Consider the following 19,052-nt stretch of genomic DNA (forward strand, 5'->3'; position numbering starts at 1 on the left):
TTCCCCACATATTGTAGGAGGGGATACAATCTTGGAACAAATGACTCAAATGAAAAGTGAATCAATGATATAAAACCAATATAGTTTGGGGCCTAGCACAGTAAGAATGAAGAAATGCTAATTCAGTCTATTACAAAAACATGTAATTTTTGATGTTAATGTAGTTTCTTACAGTGTTTTCATTAAAAAAAAAAAGAAAAATCCCTTCCCTTTGCCTCTCCTCTGATTGTTCCTTCACTGAGACCAGACAAGGAAAAAGAAAAGAAAACAAACGTTCCAGGGTTGAGGACTTGAACCAGAGAGAAGTGAAATTTTCAATATTCTGTGTAAGAATTTTCCATCGATCCCTTAGTCACGTAGTCACTACCTTACATCCGGTCCCTAGGAGGGGGCGTGGCTTCCTGAAAATTCTGTCTGCAGCTGTTTTCTGCCTGCAGCGACGCAGAGTGCTGGGAACAGCTGGAGGTAAGTGACTAGGGTGCCCGCGCCGGCGCTGAATGGCACCCTTGCTCCTGAGGATTGAGACCTGCCTCTTCCAACTCCCTTTCCCCATCTTTAAATCTTTCGGGGCTCGTTTTAACTGCAAGCCCAGGGTAGGGAACTTAGTCCTAGAGTGCGATGCCTTGAGGGTATCTGTGGGTTTGGTGGTTCTGGGGAATCTTGCTGAATGTGGAAGGGGGATGTAGCCATCTCCGGATAATCCCAAGACCCCTCTTTCTACCTCACTTCTCTTTTACTTCATTTTACTTTTGGTCAGCTTCTCTCGTTCTTTCTTCCTTCCTTTGTTTCCTGTGGACACTTGATGCTTTGTCAATTTTATATGATTTTATGCTGGGGAAATGGAGCTTCAAGCCCTCTCTCTCCAAGTCCCCCCACTCCCCGCCCCCCACCCCCTCCCCAGTCGTATTGCAGCCCCTAAAGCTTTCTATATAAAAATTCAGATCCCTTCCGTTAGTATTTGGATGCTGAAATTTTAGGACTGAATAAGGACTCAGTCACTCTCCGTTTCTAGAGGAGTCCCGCTTTCACCCACTCCCCCGGATTCCGGGTTCTCCACTTCTCCCCTGCCGCAGGCTGCAGGGGTGTGACCCACTGCGCCACCACCAGCTGCTCCTTCCCGCCCCCGCTCTGCCGGGGCTCCTGCATTCCAGAGGGTCCGCCTAGCATGAGGCCCCCGCCCCCGGCTCAGTGAGCCATCCTCTGCTCTCCCTGCTGCCTGGGATTCAAGGCTTTGACCTTGGCCAGCCCCTGTGGCCAGTCTGCCTACCTGTTGCTGGGTGCATTTCTGAAGTGCCTTCTTGAAGGAAGAACTAATTCTGACGCAGCATCATTTATTTGGGGAAGGGTAGGGGAGAGGGTTCAGGAAATCAAATGTCTGGCAAAGAGGGATTTGATCTGGGGTCATAATCAGAAAATAGTGTTGTTTTCTTTATAGGAGACGTCTCTCTGCTTCTCTCAACCCATCTGAAAACCACCCTGGGTGAGTATCACCTAATTTTGGAGCATGGGCGGCCTGACATCTGACGCAGTTTCTTCAGCTGTTGTACCCGGTGTCGGTGTCCTTCTCCTGCTTTAAGCTCCCTGCTGGTGTGGTTAGAAATTCTTCCTGCCCCCAGCTCCAGCCTGTTCTACCAGGGAATTTAGCCCAGTCAGGAGTCTGCCTGGAAACCTCTCCTCCCTCACAGCTGCTACTGCGCTCTGTGTTTCTCTGTCAGATAGTGTGCTATTTTACCATGCTCAGTTTTTACTCAGTTCCTCAAAATAAAAACAGACACGGAAGGAAGAGCCTGTTTTATTGGCTCTGATTTTTGAGGAGGGGCACCATGATAAGAAACAGGATTGCTATCATCTGGAGGGGCAATCTGGACTTTGCTCTGGATTGTGGATAGTGTGTGATATATTTTAAATGGTGATTGGGATGAGCATAGATGGCCTCGAATACTTACAGGCAATCTCACAAATGCTTGGGTTCAGAAAAGTTCCAGGGCATCTTCAATGGTAGAACCAGCTCCACCTGTTACTTCTCTGCATAAAGGAATCATAATGTAAATCACAGTATATGTAAATACATTGATTTCTTTGTTAACATGTCACATGAAATGGTTGTCTAAGGTTATAGTAAAACTTGGAAGATATGTTTAGAATGGCCTGATTTAAAATAGAGGACATGCTACATGTAGCATGTAATATACATATATATATATACACATATATATATATACTATATATATACACACACACAAACAAATAGGTGATTCCCAGGTGGCTCAGTTATAAAGGATCACCACTATCAATTCAGGAGATGCAGGAGACAAGGATCCTTGGGTGGGGAAGATCCCCTGGAGAAGGAAATAGCAACCCACTCCAGTATTCTTGCTTGGAAAATTCCAAGGACAGAGGAGCCTGGCGGGCTACAGTCCAAAGCACTGGACACAACTGGGCACAAACATGTGTACAAACCACACACACACAAACAAATGTATCATCAACAGGAGAATCCATCAGCAATTTCAATGATGAGCCACAAAAGAAAAGCTATAAGGTAATTGCTCCAAATTGTAAGGGGGTCCATTTTGAATTTGGCAGCTTCCTACTTGTCTGAATAGCATGATCAAAGTAACAGCAGAGGTCTATTTAATAGTAGTAAAAGGAATAATAGAAACAATACTTATGTCTATTAACATTGATTAACTGTTTCCTATAAGTTAGGCACTGTTCTAGGAACTTCACACATACTAATTCATATGTGCATATATGATATACAGGTATTATGGTTTTCATTTTAGCAAGAGAATACTGAGATTCAGAGGGGTTAAACTAATTACACTGATTCAATATATCTAACAAGTGGTGTATTAAATATGCTTTGGAAAAAACTGGAGCTAGCCTTTGAACAAGCCTCAGGGTTTTTCAGAGATTTCCTATTTAGTATATACTCAAGGCAATGGCACCCCACTCCGGTACTTTTGCCTGGAAAATCCCATGGACGGAGGAGCCTGGTAGGCGGCAGTCCATGGGGTTGCTAGAGTCGGCCACGACTGAGCAACTTCACTTTCATTTTTCACTTTCATGCACTGGAGAAGGAAATGGCAACCCACTTCAGTGTTCTTGCCTGGAGAATCCCAGGGACGAGGAAGCCTAGTGGGCTGCCGTTTATGGGATTGCACAGAGTTGGACACAACTGAAGCGACTTAGCAGCAGCAGCACTGAACCTTACAGGTTCCCCACCTGGGTCTGACATTTAGAAGGAGCCTTACTACTGGGTTTTCTCCAGTGGTTTAGATGGTAGATAATCAGCCTGCAATGCAGAAGACTTGGGTTCCATTCCTGGGTCAGGAAGATCCCCTGGAGAAGGGAATGGCAACCCACTCCAGAAGGGGTTGCCTAAAGGGTTCCATAGATAGAGCAGCCTGGTGGACTACAGTCCATGGGGTCACAAAGAGTCAGACACAACTGAGCAACTGACTCTTTTCTTACTATTAGCAACTTTTTCACCTATCCAGTCTTTTTTCTAGGCTCCTTCCTCCACCATTATGCCAGAGAGAAGCAAATATAATGCTGGTACTTGAGTGGTTGGGCTTGTCTGGTGGCTCATCTGATAAAGAATCAGCCTGCAATGTGGGAGACCTGGGTTCGATCCCTGGATTGGGAAGATCCCCTGGAGAAGAGAACAGCTACCCATTCCAGTATTCTGGCCTGGAGAATTCCATGGATTATATAGTCCATGGGGTCACAAAGAGTAAAAACGACTGAGCGACTTTCACTTTCATTTTCTGAGTGAATAGTTCCCAGCATGTTACTCTGTTTATCATGTGTTTTTTTCCACAGTATCCCTGTGTCACCATGGTGCACCCAGGAGGCCTCCTAACTCCCCGGGAGAAGCCAGGTAAGTCTGACTCATAACTCTTACTTGCCTTTGTACCTAACCTGGCCTACAGGAGGCATTCAATTACATTCTGTTGAACTCTTGAACTCTGGTCTGTCTCCAGTGCCACTGAAGAGCATCTCTGTGACCTTGTCCATCTGTGAGTTTGTGGCTGGTGTGTCTGCAACCTTAAACTACAAGAATGAGGAGGAAGTTCCTTTGGAGGCTTTCTTTATATTCCCCATGGATGAAGACTCAGCTGTCTACAGCTTCGAGGCCATGGTGGATGGAAAGAAAATTAAAGCAGAATTACAGGACAAGATGACGGTACTGAGGATAAGTATATTACCTCCTTCCTCCTTTCCCTAATGCATACTCTTCAGGGTCTCTAGCAAATGCAACTTCACAGAAAATGCTGATGTTGAATGCTCTTTCCTCTATTCCCCTCTAACTGCTATTTTCCTAAAATCATTTGGAGGGAAAGTCAATAAGAGTCACTTAAGGTACAGCTGTGGGGATTTCCCTGGCGGCACAGTGGATAACAATCTGCTTGCCAATGCACGGTCATGGGTTCAATCTCCGGTCTGGGAAGATTCCACACGCCACGGGGCAACTAAGCCCATAAGCTGCAAGTACTGAAGCCCACATGCGAGCCTGTGCTCCACAAGAGAAGCCACCACACTGAGAAGCCCAAGCACCACAGTGAAGAGTAGTCCCTACTCACCGCAATTAGAGAAAGCCCGAGCAGGCAACAAAGACCCACTGAAACCAAAAATAAAAGCAAATAATAAAATTTAAAAACAAAGTACAGGTGTGAACTTGGCAATACCAGTCACCGTTTCTCCCTGCTAGTCTTTGTCTTCTGTACCCTGTGTACCTTCACCGACTGTGTTGGCTTTCTTTCTCTGTCCTCAGGCACACACCAACTATGAGAACGCCATCATCCGTGGCCACCAAGCCTTTCTGTTAGAGGAGGACATGTGCTCCAGGGATGTGTTCTGTTGTAACGTGGGGAACCTCCTCCCCGGGTCGCAGGCAGAACTCACCTTGAAGTATGTGCAGGAGCTGCCCCTGGAAGCAGACGGGGCTCTGCGCTACGTGCTCCCTGCTATCCTGAATCCTCGGTACCAACTCTCTGGTCAGTCTCCTCTCCCTCCAAATACTCCTGGGGGAGTTGATGTAATTGGGGAAACCCCTTCAAGGCTGTAGGGTGCTAGAAAGTGTGGGAGGGAACACAGAACTAAAATAACTTTTTTTAGGATGTTCCGAGGACAGTTGCCTTAATATGAAGACTCCTGTAGTCTCTTTGGAGGACCTGCCCTACACAATCAGCATGGTGGCGACCATCAGTTCCCAGCATGGCATTGACAGGATTCAATCCAACTGCTCCTTGAGTCCTATTGAGTACCTTGGAGATAACAAGACTTCTGCTCAGGTAATTCACAAGAGAGCATTATCATTGCTGGTACCCTTTTCCTTTAGATCCTGACCTTGGTCCTCACTCACTTCTTCCTCCTTATTTTTTCTTATTAACCCAGAGGGGATCACACTGTGCTTCCTCCTCACCACCCTCCTTTAATCTCCCTAGCCTTCTCTCTGTTCTTGCTCCTGCTCTGTGTTGTTCTCCTTCGTGGAAGAAGCCTGTAGCCCTCAGCACTGACCTCAGCCCTGGGCAGAGGCAGCGATAGTCCTAACATGGCATCTTTGTCTGTTCCCAATTCAGGTTTCCTTGGCCGATGGACACAAGTTTGATAGGGATGTGGAGTTCCTGATTTACTACAGAGCAGTGCACACCCCTAGTGTAGTCGTGGAGATGGGAGAATCTACCACAAAGTCAGGTATTGTCTTTCTCTCTCGGCGGGTACCTCCTGAGGAGTAACTTTCTGATTTGGAATTATCTTCAAATTATCCTCAGTTTTATTGCCTTCTATCCAGTAGTGGGTGCAACATTGAAACAGCTTACATTATGATGTGAAAGAAATGGTTAAGTTCAATGAATATCTTGTGGTTATATCTTTTAGGGAAATCTAAGTACATCAGTACATAATTGAACCGAGGACATGAACAAATAATTCCCCAAAGGAAACACTAGTTTACAAACATGTGACGATGATCAGTCTCTACAAAGGCAAATAAAAATAAAAGTAATAATGTGACATTTTCACTTTTCAAGTTATCAGAGATTTCCAAATGATGCTTTAAAAGGTGTGGTGAATTTGGTACTCAGAGATTGCCTGAACCAAAATAATTTGGTATCAAGCTTTTGAGGGGAAATGTGGCCATAAGCGTCAAAATAAATGTTTATTTTGGTAATTCTAGGTTTGGGAATCTTACATATGAAAATAAATCTAAATATAAGTAAAAATGTGGATTGAAAAGTTCTCTTCTCTTTTAATTTAATCATATCAAAGACCGGTAAGCAATCAAAATGTCTTACAGTGGTTAAATTCACTATGCTAGGTATATTTGATGAGTTACCATGTAACTACTAAAATAATACACATCAACAGATTGAAATAATATGCAAATAAGGTTTCCAAACATTGTTAAAGTAAAAATGAGTTGTAGAAGTAGATTACCACTAGGAAATAATCTATGCATGGGGAAAAACCATTTTAAAACAGAGAAAGTATGCAAGAAGTAATTGTGATTAGTTTAAAAGTAAGTTTACTTTTTAGATCTAACAGTTTCTCTTGGTTTTGATTCATATACCTTCACGTAATCTCACCTGGAATTCTTTTTTTTTTTTTGTGGTAAATTTATATAATCAACTTTACCTTTGTAACTATTTTTAAGTATAAAATCCCATTGCCTTGCATACATTCACCTTGCTGTTCAGCCATTACCACCATCCATCTGCAGATATTTTTCATCTTGTCCTAGTTACTTAATTTCTGAGACTATGTTTAGTTTCTTACTGCTTAGTTATTATTATTATATTATAATATATTATATACAAATTATTATTGTAATTTCTTTAATGTGTCTTCTTTGGGGACTTCCTTTGTGGTCTAGTAATTAAGACTTTGCCTTCCAATGTAAGGGGTGTGGGTTTGACCCCTAGTCAGGGAGCTAAGATCCTACATGCCTCGTGCCCCAAAAACAAAAATATGAAACAGAATCTATGTTGTAACAAATTCAGTAAAGTCTTTAAAATGGTCCATATAAAAAAAAATCTTTAAAAAATATTAATAGCAATTTATCTTATTTTCTAAATTTTTCTTAATATATGTGTACTTTTCCTTATAATTATAACTGGTATAACCCATATCCATCTCTTGTTCTGTGGGGCCTTCTTGGGCTGCCAGGCCACTGGATTGCAGGGACCTCAAAGAGGTCTACAGCAGCTCCTCTTCCAGGAAGCTCTGTGCTCCATCTTTGTACATTAGTTGCCTGGCTTTGTCCTTTCCTTTTGGGGAGTTCCCCCTTGAGTGCCCCTGAAATTCTCCTGCAACAGTGACCTGGTCTTTGTGTGAGTATGTGTATGCTCATATGCTCAGTTGTGTCTGATTCTTTTCAACCCCAGAGACTGTAGCCTGCCAGGCTCCTCTGTTCATGAAATTTCCCGGGCAAGCATACTGGGAAATTCATTTCCTTCTCCAAGCTATCTACCTGACCCAGGGATTGAACCCACCCATGACTCCTGTGTTGACAGAGGGATTCTTTACTAATGAACCACCTGGGAAGCTGGACCTCATCTTTACTCAGTTATTTTAATCCCCTGGAGAAAGTTCTATGATGTTGAATCTCAAGTGATAAGGATTGAAATGTCAAGCCCTCTTCTTGCAAGCTCTATTAGCCATAGGAGGACTTCAGGGGACGCTTTACAAGTCTAGAGAATCCCGTCCAGCAGGGCCATTCACATCTTGCTTTCTAGATCATGTATTTGATCAAGATGACATGCTATTTCCATCCATACAAAGAAGCAAATGACAACTGACTGGTTGACTCACTAAAACAGTTTGTAGTTCGACCAAATGAAGCATACCACTAGATGACAGAAATGCATAGGCTGTACTTTCCATATTAAGAACATGATATTTTTAAAAATAGGATGTATAATTTAATAAAAATAATCACATAAAACAATTTATAAATAATTTTATAAAACTATTCTTAATCTAAGTTGAACCATAGGCTGAGTTCCTTAAGGGTATTACATCAGACTTCCCTCACTTAACTCTTAAAATAATATTAAAAAATTTTTTTATTGGAGTATAATTGATTTACAATGTTGTGTTTCAGGTATACAGCAAAGTGAGTCAGTTACACATACACATATATACACTCTTTTTTTGGATTCTTTTCCCATATGGGCCATTACAGAGTACTGAGCACATTTCCCTGTGCTATACAGCAGGTTCTTATTAGCCATCTATTTTATATATGGTAGTGTGTATGTGTCAATCCCAGTCTCCCAGTTTATCTATCTCCCCCACCTTATCCCCTGGTAGACATAAGTTTGTTTTCTACATCCATGACTCTACTCATGTTTCTTAAAATAATCTTGAGGCAGGTATTACTACTTTGATTTCACAGGAAACAGGATAGCAAGCAGAGGAGCTAGGATTTGAAATGCCTCATTTAAAAAAGAGGAACTTGAGACTCTGGAGATGAAAATAATTTGAGCCATGACGAAAGAATAATGGTAAATGAAATATATATATAGTATTTCCTATGTGTCTGGCATTGTTCTAAAGTTATATATTGACTCATTTCATTGTTGTGGTAACCTCTCTGACCTCTTAGTACAGTGCCAGTCCCACTGTAAAGAGTTGTCTCTCAGAATGGAAAGTAATCTACCTTGCTCATTAAAAAAAAAAAAAAAAAAAAGCTACTCCTTTATATCCAGAGATCCAGGATTGTATAAAAGTTATTTTTGAATCAGTGCTCTATCAAGTATTTGCTGAGCCACACCCATTTTATTTGGAAGCCATTTTGGTTATTGAGATATCTCAGAGGTAAGAGGTTAAACTGAACCAGATCTTGTTAACATTCTGAATCCTGGGGTACTGATAATTTAAAACTGTAATCCTAGAATCACTTTATAAAAATGGGATGCTGGAATTTAATTCTGTGTCTTTTTATATTCTCTGAACAGTAAAACTAGAGTTGGTATAACCCACCCATTCTTATTTCATCTCCTGTATCTGTTTTCACTTGTTCCTCAAAATAGAATCACAGCTCTGGCTTTTGCAACTTGGTAACATAGGCTAGACGCCCATGATCTCTTCCATACCATTATTTGGATGATGCTAGTATTAGAGTGCAACACACATTTACGTACCTCTCTTTCTTTGTTCTGGAGAGTATCATAAGTGCTTTGTACCCAAATGAAGCACAGATGGATTTCCTTGTCCTGTATGACACTCATTACACTCTCAGCTCTTGTAAATTGTCAGCATAAAAATTATCCACACAGTCATCATTGTTTTTTTTCAAAGCTGTAATTAAGAATTAAGGACAGGCTTTCCTGGGGGCTCAGATGGTAAAGACTCTGTCTGCAATGCCAGGAGACCTGGGTTCGATCCCTGGTTGGGAAGATCCCCTGGAAAAGGAAATGACAGCCCACTCCAGTATTCTCACCTGGAGAATTCCATGGACAGAGAAGCCTGGCAGGTTACAGTCCATGGGGTGGCATAGAGTCGGAGACAACTCAGCGACCAAAAGTTTCTTTTCCCTGGTGGCTCAGTGAAAGAATCGACCTGCCAATCAGAAGATACCAGTTTGATCCCTGGTCCAGGAAGATTCCACAAGCCACAAAGCAACTAAGCCCATGTGCCACGCTATTGACCTTGTGCTACAGCTATTGACCTTGTGCTTTAGAGCCTGGTAACTGCAGCTACTGGGCCTGCACACCCTAGAGCCCATGCTGGGCAACAAAAGGAGCCACTGCAAGAAGTCCATGCACCACAACTAGAGAAGGCCCACGTGCAGCAGCCAAGACCCACACAGCCAAAAATAAATAAAAAAGTTATTTAGAAAAAATAGAATTAAGGACCCCATGTAAATAAATTTCCCTTTGATTTGATGTGAAGATATCAAATAAATTAGCTTGATTCCTCTGACAAATCCTGGGACATTTTAACGATGTATTTCATTCCCAACTGCTAGGCGATTTACATCCAGATATAGTATTTTAATATTGCTTGTATATAGTAAATTCTACCCTCTTTCATATCTGTAACACATCTGTATCTTTTATATGTTTGTAACTCACCTCAAACTCTTTGCCAGCAGATATGGTATAAAGATTAAGCTGTTTTAGATTTGTGTTTTCTTAGCTCCTTAAGTAACTCACTACAATTGATTCTTGAGTTCCCTTTTTCTTACCACGTCTTTATTCTTTCTGAGTAGATGGTGTGTTGGGAGATCCAGCTGCAATGGTGACTTTCTACCCGAATATCCCAGAAGCTCAGCCATCAATTGCCTGCGGAGAATTTATCTTCCTCATGGACTGCTCAGGAAGCATGCAGAGCCCCATAAGTAAACAGAGTAAATCTCAGCTGCGCATAGATGTAGCCAAGGTAAAAGTAGTTTCTTTCTTTTCCTGGTCACTTGCTCAAGTGGGAGTGAATCTTGGGGATTAAATTAGGGTCCATTGGAGCTATAGGTCTGTTCCCCATCTGAGTTACGGTTAACATGACTACTCTGAGGTTAGCCTTGGAATAGAAGGGTCTGGGGGAATGAAAGGGTGAAGACACATTCCTGAGTTAGATTAGCAGAGTCATGTGATTGAGAGGATCCTTTCTTACTGTCTTCTCACATGGTCTTCCTTCAGGAAACACTGATTTTGCTTCTGAAGAGTTTGCCTCTAGGCTGTTATTTCAACATCTATGAATTTGGATCTACTTATGAGGCATTCTTTCCGTAAGTTTCCAGAAAGTCCATAGAGAATTCAAAAAGCTACTTTATACAATGAAATATTACTGAAAAGGAACAGATTTGAGTCAGTTGTTGTGACTCCTTTCTCCCCTTACACTGAGTAAAGTAAGTCAGATAAACAAGTATCATATATTGATACATATGGAGTCTAGAAAAATGATATTGATGAACCTAGTAGGGAACAGATTTGTGGACACAGTGAGGGAAGGTGAGGGAGGGATGAATTGAGAAAGTAGCATTGACAGTATATACAACATCATGTGTAAAATGGATAGTCGGAAGTTTCTATGTAACACAGGGAGCCCAGCCTGGCACTCTTTGATGGGTGGTATGGAGACAGGGGAGGGAGGGTTAAGAGGGAGAGGATATATATATATAAAACTATGACTGATTCATGTCGTATGTCAGAAACCAACACAACATCAACGCAATTTTCCATCAATTAAAAAATAAATAAAAAATTTAAAAAGGCTACTTTAAAGAAAGGACTAAATTGTTAAAGGGGTTGCTGCAGAATTGACTTTGGCTTTGGAGATTTCAAGTTAAAGTTGTTTACAGTTCAGGGACTTAATACTGGGCTATGTCCACCAGCCTTCATTTCACTGGGGAGTGTTTGTTTTTCTCAGGAATAGTGTGAAGTATGCTCAGAGTACCGTGGAGGAAGCACTGCGGAGAGTTAAGCTTATGAGGGCTAACCTCAGGGGTACGGAAATCTTGACAGCACTCCAACACATTTACAAGCAGCCTTCTGTCCCAGGCCACCCCCTGCAGGTAAGAGTTGAAACAGAGATCAAAAAAGGGATGGAATGGAATCCCTGTTCAAGAATCCATAGCTCTGGGCTTCATCACAGGATTGTTGAAAAGTGGTAGTCATTTAGCCGTGGGCTTCCCAGGTGAAATGGTATAGAATCATTGGTGGTAGAGCCTCAGTGGTATAGAATCCACCTGCTAATGCAGGAGGCTTGGGTTCAAACTCTGGGTCAGGAAGATGCCCTGGAGATGGAATTAGCAACCCACTCCCGTATCCTTGCCTGAGAAATCCTGTAGACAGAGGAGCCTGGCTGGCTATAATCCTTGGGGTCACAGAAGAGTTGGACACGACTTAACGACTAAACAACAACAAAATTTAGCTTTATGTCCTGTAATAAAGAGACTAAGACGAGGCATTTGATGGAATTCCTCTCCCTTAGCTCCATGCTATGGACAATGGATGAAGGAAGCTCTTTTGGGAAGTGCGACAGAAGCCTTACATGAAACTAGCAGAGGAGATGATGAATATTCTCAGGGTTCTGATCAGACCATGTGAGGGATGTGAACATTAGGAACCTCATACCTGTCTGAATCACAAAAACCATAATCACAGAAAGACTAGCCAATCTGATCACATGAACCACACCTTGTCTAACTCAATGAAACTAAGCCATGCTGTGTGGGTCATGGTGGAGAGGTCTGACAGAATGTGGTCCACTGGAGAAGGGAATGGCAAACCACTTCAGTATTCTTGCCTTGAGAACCCCATGAATAGTATGAAAAGGCAAAATGATAGGATACTGAAAGAGGAACTCCCCAGGTCAGTAGGTGCCCAGTATGCTACTGGAGATTAGAGGAGAAGTAACTCCAGAAAGAATGAAGGGATGGAGCCAAAGAAAAAACAATACCCAGTTGTGGATGTGACTGGTGATAGAAGCAAGGTCCAGTGCTATAAAGAGCAATATTGCATAGGAACCTGGAATGTCAGGTCCATGAATCAAGGCAAATTGGAAGTGGTCAAACAGGAGATGGCAAGAGTGAACGTCAACATTCTAGGAATCAGCAAACTAAAATGGACTGGAATGGGTGAATTTAACTCAGATGACCATTATATCTACTACTGTGGGCAGGAATCTCTTAGAAGAAATGGAGTAGCCATCATGGTCAACAAAAGAGTGAAATGCAGTACTTGGATGCAATCTCAAAAATGACAGAATGATCTCTGTTCGTTTCCAAGGCAAACCATTCAATATCACAGTAATCCAAGTCTATGCCCCAACCAGTAACGCTGAAAAGCTGCTGTTGAATGGTTCTATGAAGACTTACAAGACCTTTTTGAACTAACACCCAAAAAAGATATCCTTTTCATTATAGGGAACTGGAATGCAAAAGTAGGAAGTCAAGAAACACTTGGAGTAACAGGCAAATTTGGCCTTGGAGTACGGAATGAAGCAGGGCAAAGGCTAATAGAGTTTTGCCAAGAGAATACACTGGTCATAACAAACACTGTCTTCCAACGACATAAGAGAAGACTCTACACATGGACATCACCAGGTGGTCAACCCCGAAATCAGATTGATTATCTTTTTGTAGCCAAAGATGGGGAAGCTGTATACAGTCAGCAAAAACAAGACCGGGAGCTGACTGTGGCTCAGATTGTGAACTCCTTATTACCAAATTCAGACTTAAATTGAAGAAAGTGGGGAAAACCACTGGACCATTCAGATATGACCTAAATCAAATCCCTTATGATTATACAGTGTAAGTGACAAATAGATTTAAGGGACTATATCTGATAGACAGTGCCTGATGAACTATGTGACATTGTACAGGAGACAGGGATCAAGACTATCCCCCTGGAAAAGAAATGCAAAAAAGCAAAATGGCTGTCTGAGGAGGCCTTACAAATAGCTGTGAAAAGAAGAGAAGTGAAAAGCAAAGGAGAAAAGGACAGATATAAGCATCTGAATGCAGAGTTCCAAAGAATAGCAAGGAGAGATAAGAAAGCCCTCCTCAGCGATCAGTGCAAAAAAATAGAGGAAAACAACAGAATGGGAAAGACTAGAGATTTCTTCAAGAAAATTAGGGATACCAAGGGAACATTTCATGCAAAGATGGGCTCAATAAAGGACAGAAATGGTATGGACCTAACAGAAGCAGAAGATTTTAAGAAGAGGTGGCAAGAATACACAGAAAAACTGTACAAAAAAAGATCTTCACTACTAAGATAATCACGATGGTGTGATCACTCTTCTAGAGCCAGACATCCTGGAATGTGAAGTCAAGTGGGCCTTAGAAAACATCACTACAAACAAAGCTAGTGGAGGTGATGGAATTCCAGTTGAGCTCTTTCAAATCCTGAAAGATGATGCTGTGAAAATCCTGCACTCAATATGCCAGCAAATTTGGAAAACTCAGCAGTGGCCACAGGACTGGAAAAGGTCAGTTTTCATTCCAGTCCCAAAGAAAGGCAATGCCAAAGAATGCTCAAACTACTGCACAATTGCACTCATTTCACACGCTAGTATAGTAATGTTCAAAATTCTCTAAGCTAGGCTTCAGCAGTATGTGACTGCGAACTTCCAGATGTTCAAGCTGGTTTTAGAAAAGGCAGAGGAACCAGAGATCAAATTGCCAACATCTGTTGGATCATCAAAAAAGCAAGAGAGTTCCAGAAAAACATCTATTTCTGCTTTATTGACTATGCCAAAGCCTTTGACTGTGTGGATCACAATAAACTGTGGAAAATTCTAAAAGAGATGGGAATATTGAAGAGGAACTAAAAAGCCTGTTGATGAAAGTGAAAGAGGGAAGTGAAAAAGTTGTCTTAAAGCTCAACATTCAGAAAACGAAGATCATGGCATCTGGTCCTATCACTTCATGGGAAATAGGTGGGGAAACAGCAGAAACAGTGTCAGACTTTATTTTTGGGGGATTCAAAATCACTGCCGATGGTGAAATCAGCCATGAAATTAAAAGATGCTTACTTCTTGAAAGGAAAGCTGTGATCAACCTAGATAGTATATTGAAAAGCGGACATATTACTTTGCCAACAAAGGTCCGTCTAGTCAAGGCCATGGTTTTTCCAGTGGTCATGTATGGATGTGAGAGTTGGACTATGAAGAAAGCTGAGCACTGAAGAATTGATGCTTTTCTACTGTGGTGTTGGAGAAGACTCTTGAGAGTCCCTTGGACTGCAAGGAGATCCAACCAGTCCATTCTAAAGGAGATCAGTCCTCGGTGTTCATTGTAAGGAGTGATGTTGAAGCTGAAACTCCAGTACTTTGGCCACCTCATGTGAAGAGTTGACTCACTGGAAAAGACCCTGATGCTGGAAGGGATTAGGGGCAGGATGAGAAGGGGACGACAGAGAATGGCATCACTGACTCGACAGACATGAGTCTGGGTGAACTCTGGGAGTTGGTGATGGACAGGGAGGCCTGGCGTGCTGCGATTCATGGGGTCGCAAAGAGTCTGACATGACTGAGCAACTGAACTGAACTGAACTGACCTGTCTAAAGTGACATGAGTCTCTGGAATGAAATAGTTGAGGTTTTTGAAGGGCAAGTTCTGGTGTCTTTAAATATACTTCAGAGACTTGATGGATGTTTTCTTTCTACAGGTTTTTGTCTTCACGGATGGAGAAGTTACTGATACATTTACTGTCGTTAGAGAAGTTAAGAGCCACCGTCTAAGGCACAGGTATGACTTAATGTGCCTGGACCCACATAATGTCACATGCAATCTAGTGCCACCTATTAACAGTGTTCATATTCCTTTCAGACGACAGAATGATTCAAGTATTTTAGTTTTAATAGTGAAAATATTTTTCTATTTAATCTACTTCCTACTAAAAGAAAAAAGTAGTTTTCTAAATAATATCAACAACACAATGAAATCGTTATCTTGTGGTGTCTCTAAACCACAATGGAAACAAAAACTGAACAGTAGGATTTTTTCTTTATTATAAACATTGCAATCAAAATAGTACAGAAAATTACACAACTTTAAATATACAGCTGGGTGAATTATCAGAGCGACACACATGTGTAACCACCACACAAGTCTAGACCCAGAATGGTTCCTACTTCTTTATCCATTTCCATCACATCCTAATTTTATTCTCTACTCATTTTTTTCCTCTCCAAAGAGGAAATAAAATAACACTGTGGATTATTTTTGCTTGTTTTTGAATGAAAATAAATGAGTTATGCAGTATGTTTTTGTTTTTTTTTCCCTTTTTTTAAATTATTATTATTATTTTTACTTTACAATATTGTATTGGTTTTGCCATACATTAACATGCATCTGCCACAGGTGTACACGTGTTCCCCATGTATGTTTTTTATTTCTGTGTATCTGGCTTTGTTCCCTCAGCTGTGTGTTGAGATTCATGCATATTTTGCATGGAGCCATAATTTTCATTGGTATATAGTATCCCATAGGGTGATTATACCATAATTTATTTATTGATTCTACTGCTGATAGTCTTTGGTTTAGTTGTTAAAAATTATACTTCTTTGAACATTCTTTAATTCTTTTACATGCATTTTTTGGACATGAACATGTGTATACATATATATGAATACATACATACATATCTATGCTCATATAATATAGAATTCAAACACACTGACATAGTTGTGAAATTTTGGGGGTATACCAAATAGTTTTCCAAGTTATTGTGCTAATATAATACATACCAGCATTGTATCAGGGTTCCAGTTGCCTCTTTACTTGTCCAAAATTTGGCATTATTTGTCTGTTAAAACTGTAACTGTTTTTGTGGGTGTGTATAGTACTATCTTATCATGGTTTTAATTTACATTTTCCTAATTAATGAAGTTGAGCACATTTTCATATTTATTGACCACTTGGATGTCCTTTTGTGATCTTCAAGTCTCTTTCCAATTTTTTTCTATTAGATTTTCTTTTTTTTAAATTGATCTGTAGTTCATTCTATGGTCTAGGTACAAACACTTTTTGACAAGTTCTAGAAATATAGTATTCTGTTTTATGGCTTTCCCTCAAGAGGGTATCTTTTGATTAATAATTGTTCTTAATTTGATATATTTTTCCCTTTTAGTAATTTGCTTTATGATTAGTATTTTTTTCTATTCTGTTATAAAGTCTTCTGTTATCCAAGGTCTTCAAGCTATTTGCCTTTGTCATTTTCTTGAAGATTTATTGCATTTTCTTTCACAGTTAGAATCACAGTTGATCTGAAATTTATTTTTGTGAATTGTATGAGTCAGGGGTCAGGGTTCTTTTCTCTCTCTCTCTTTATTTTTCATGTGGATATTATGTTGACCTTGTATCTTTTATTTAAAAGTTTGTCCCTTCCTCAGTGATGTACAGAGCCATTTTGTCACAAACAAGCATCTATACATGTGTGGTTTGTTTCTGGATCCTCTGTTGGTCTGTTTATTTGGACATGTGCCAGCAATACACTGTATAAATTAATGTTACTTTCTGATAAATTTTCATTTCTAGTAGAGTAAGTCCTCAGCTTTGCTCTTTTTCAAGACCTAGTCATTCTTGGATTTTTTGTATTTTATGATTAGCTTGTCAGTTTTTACCAAAAGAGGAAACATGTTTGGATATTGACTAGAATTGTATTCTCTTTATAAGTCAGTTTTGGGAGAACTTTAGTATTTGCTGTATCAAACATTTCCTCTATCTACATGATATGTCCTTCCTTTCATTTGGGTCTTTCTTTATTTTTTCTAAATATGTGTTTCCTATGTATTGTTTTGAAAGATTTACCAAACCTAGCAAATAGTTGCAAGAATAAAGCAATAGATGTTCATATACCGTTCACCCACATCCACCAGTTATCAACATTTTAACATATTGATTTCACTTAATTTTTTTTTGTCTGAAATAGTTGAAAGCAAGCCACAGATGCCATGACTTTTCTTATGCATATCATTTTGCATTCATCTTCTAAGAACTAAGAATATCTAACAAATAGCCATAATAAAACTGCTTGGGCTTCCTTGGTGGCTCAGAGGTAAAGAAAACACCTGCCAATGCAGGAGACATGGGTTCAATCCCTGATCCAGGAAGATCCCACATGCCACAGAGCAACTAAGCCCATGGGCTACAACTCTTGAGCCAGTGCTCTAGAGCCCGGGAGCTACAACTCCTGAGCCCACATGCCACAACTCCTGAAGCCTGTGTGCCCTAGAGCCTGCACTCCACAGCAAAAGAAGCCGCTCCAGTGAGGAGCCCACACACCACAGCTGGAGAGTAGCCCCTTCTCACTGCAACTAGAGGAGAGTACACACAGCAACAAAGACTTAGCACAGCCAAAAAGAAATAAGTAAATTAAAAAAACCAATACTCAATTCAGGATATTTAGTTTTTATATAATACATTATTTAAATATAGGTCATTTTGCCAATTTTTTAATAATGTCATATAGAATTTTGTTTGTTTTTTTATTTTTGTTCAGGAGGAAATCCAATAATAAGTATTTTATTTAGTTATTATGCCTCTTTAATCTCTCTTCCTCTAGAGTAGTTTCTTGGCTTTTCATTATCTTTAATGACACTGATATTTTAAAAGAGTACTAGCTAGTTATTTTTGTAAAATTTCAATTATGTTTGTTTGACTATTTAAGTTTATGTTTAGATTAATATTAAATATTTTTGCAAAAAATATTCCAAAGTGAATTTGGGCCTGGCTGTGAATTTTGTCACTTAGTTAAAGGTGATATCTGACATATAACTTTGACATTTTTGTAAACATCTTGTTTTCAGCCAATGTTTACCCAGTAGTTTTAGTATTCACTGACGATTATTGCCCAGATTGCTGTTAGTGGTTACAAAATGGTGATTTTTTCAATTCTGTCAACTTTTCCATATTTTTTCCATATTCCATTACTTGGCATCCTACTGTAAAGAGGAATTTTCTCTTCCTGACTACCTCTGTCCACCCTCCGACCACCTTTTTTGTTGTTGTTGTATCAATGTGTACTTTTGGATTCTTCTATTATTTTTCATTTTTTAAAGATTCATTGCTCTCATTATCTATTTAGATTCTCAGAATTTCTAGGTTTGGTCAGTGGAAGCCCTTTTAACTTGCTCCTGTGTCTTTTTTCACATGTCTGTGTTTTGTGAATATGTTCTTTCTTACGAAAAACAACAACAAAAAAAACCCAATTTAGAGTTCATGTTGAGAATTTGAAGAAGATAATACCAGTATGCTGGCAGGCTGTGATCTCCGGAGGGCTTGATCACAGTTAGATTCCTACAGTTGGATGTCGGGTTCTTAGATCTCCATGTTTAGAGCGTTAATCTTGAGGCTGATATCACTAGATATGGGGATGATGACTCCCATTAACCTGATTAAAAAGAGATGGATATATAGGCCAAAATTATAGTGCATTAATTTCATATAATGATAACTTTTTTTGTCACACCCTTAAAAATGCTTGTATTTGTAGTGTCTGTTTATAGACAGTCTTATTTGGAAATCTGTTTGTGATTTAAAAGCTATTTGGTGCACATCGACAAGGGTGGGGAGAGGACCCTCCAGTTAAAAGAGC

The 19,052-nt window shown here is 40.1% G+C and overlaps 1 protein-coding gene across 1 annotated transcript in view; it reads left to right on the forward strand.

Annotated features, from left to right (window-relative positions):
• Nucleotides 1-379: 379 nt before the first annotated feature.
• VWA5A (von Willebrand factor A domain containing 5A) overlaps nt 380-19,052 on the forward strand; it is a 31,302-nt gene continuing 12,629 nt past the window's right edge. Inside the window, exons 1-11 of the mRNA XM_014480426.2 lie at nt 380-465; nt 1,436-1,480; nt 3,829-3,886; nt 3,990-4,192; nt 4,781-5,003; nt 5,125-5,300; nt 5,589-5,703; nt 10,223-10,392; nt 10,647-10,735; nt 11,377-11,521; nt 15,123-15,202. Of these exons, the coding sequence (XP_014335912.2) occupies nt 3,844-3,886; nt 3,990-4,192; nt 4,781-5,003; nt 5,125-5,300; nt 5,589-5,703; nt 10,223-10,392; nt 10,647-10,735; nt 11,377-11,521; nt 15,123-15,202 (1,244 nt within the window). The 5' untranslated portion in view covers nt 380-465; nt 1,436-1,480; nt 3,829-3,843. The remainder of the gene's footprint in view (nt 466-1,435; nt 1,481-3,828; nt 3,887-3,989; nt 4,193-4,780; nt 5,004-5,124; nt 5,301-5,588; nt 5,704-10,222; nt 10,393-10,646; nt 10,736-11,376; nt 11,522-15,122; nt 15,203-19,052) is intronic.

This window comes from Bos mutus, chromosome 29 (genome assembly GCF_027580195.1).
Source record: "Bos mutus isolate GX-2022 chromosome 29, NWIPB_WYAK_1.1, whole genome shotgun sequence".
NCBI lineage: Eukaryota > Metazoa > Chordata > Mammalia > Artiodactyla > Bovidae > Bos > Bos mutus.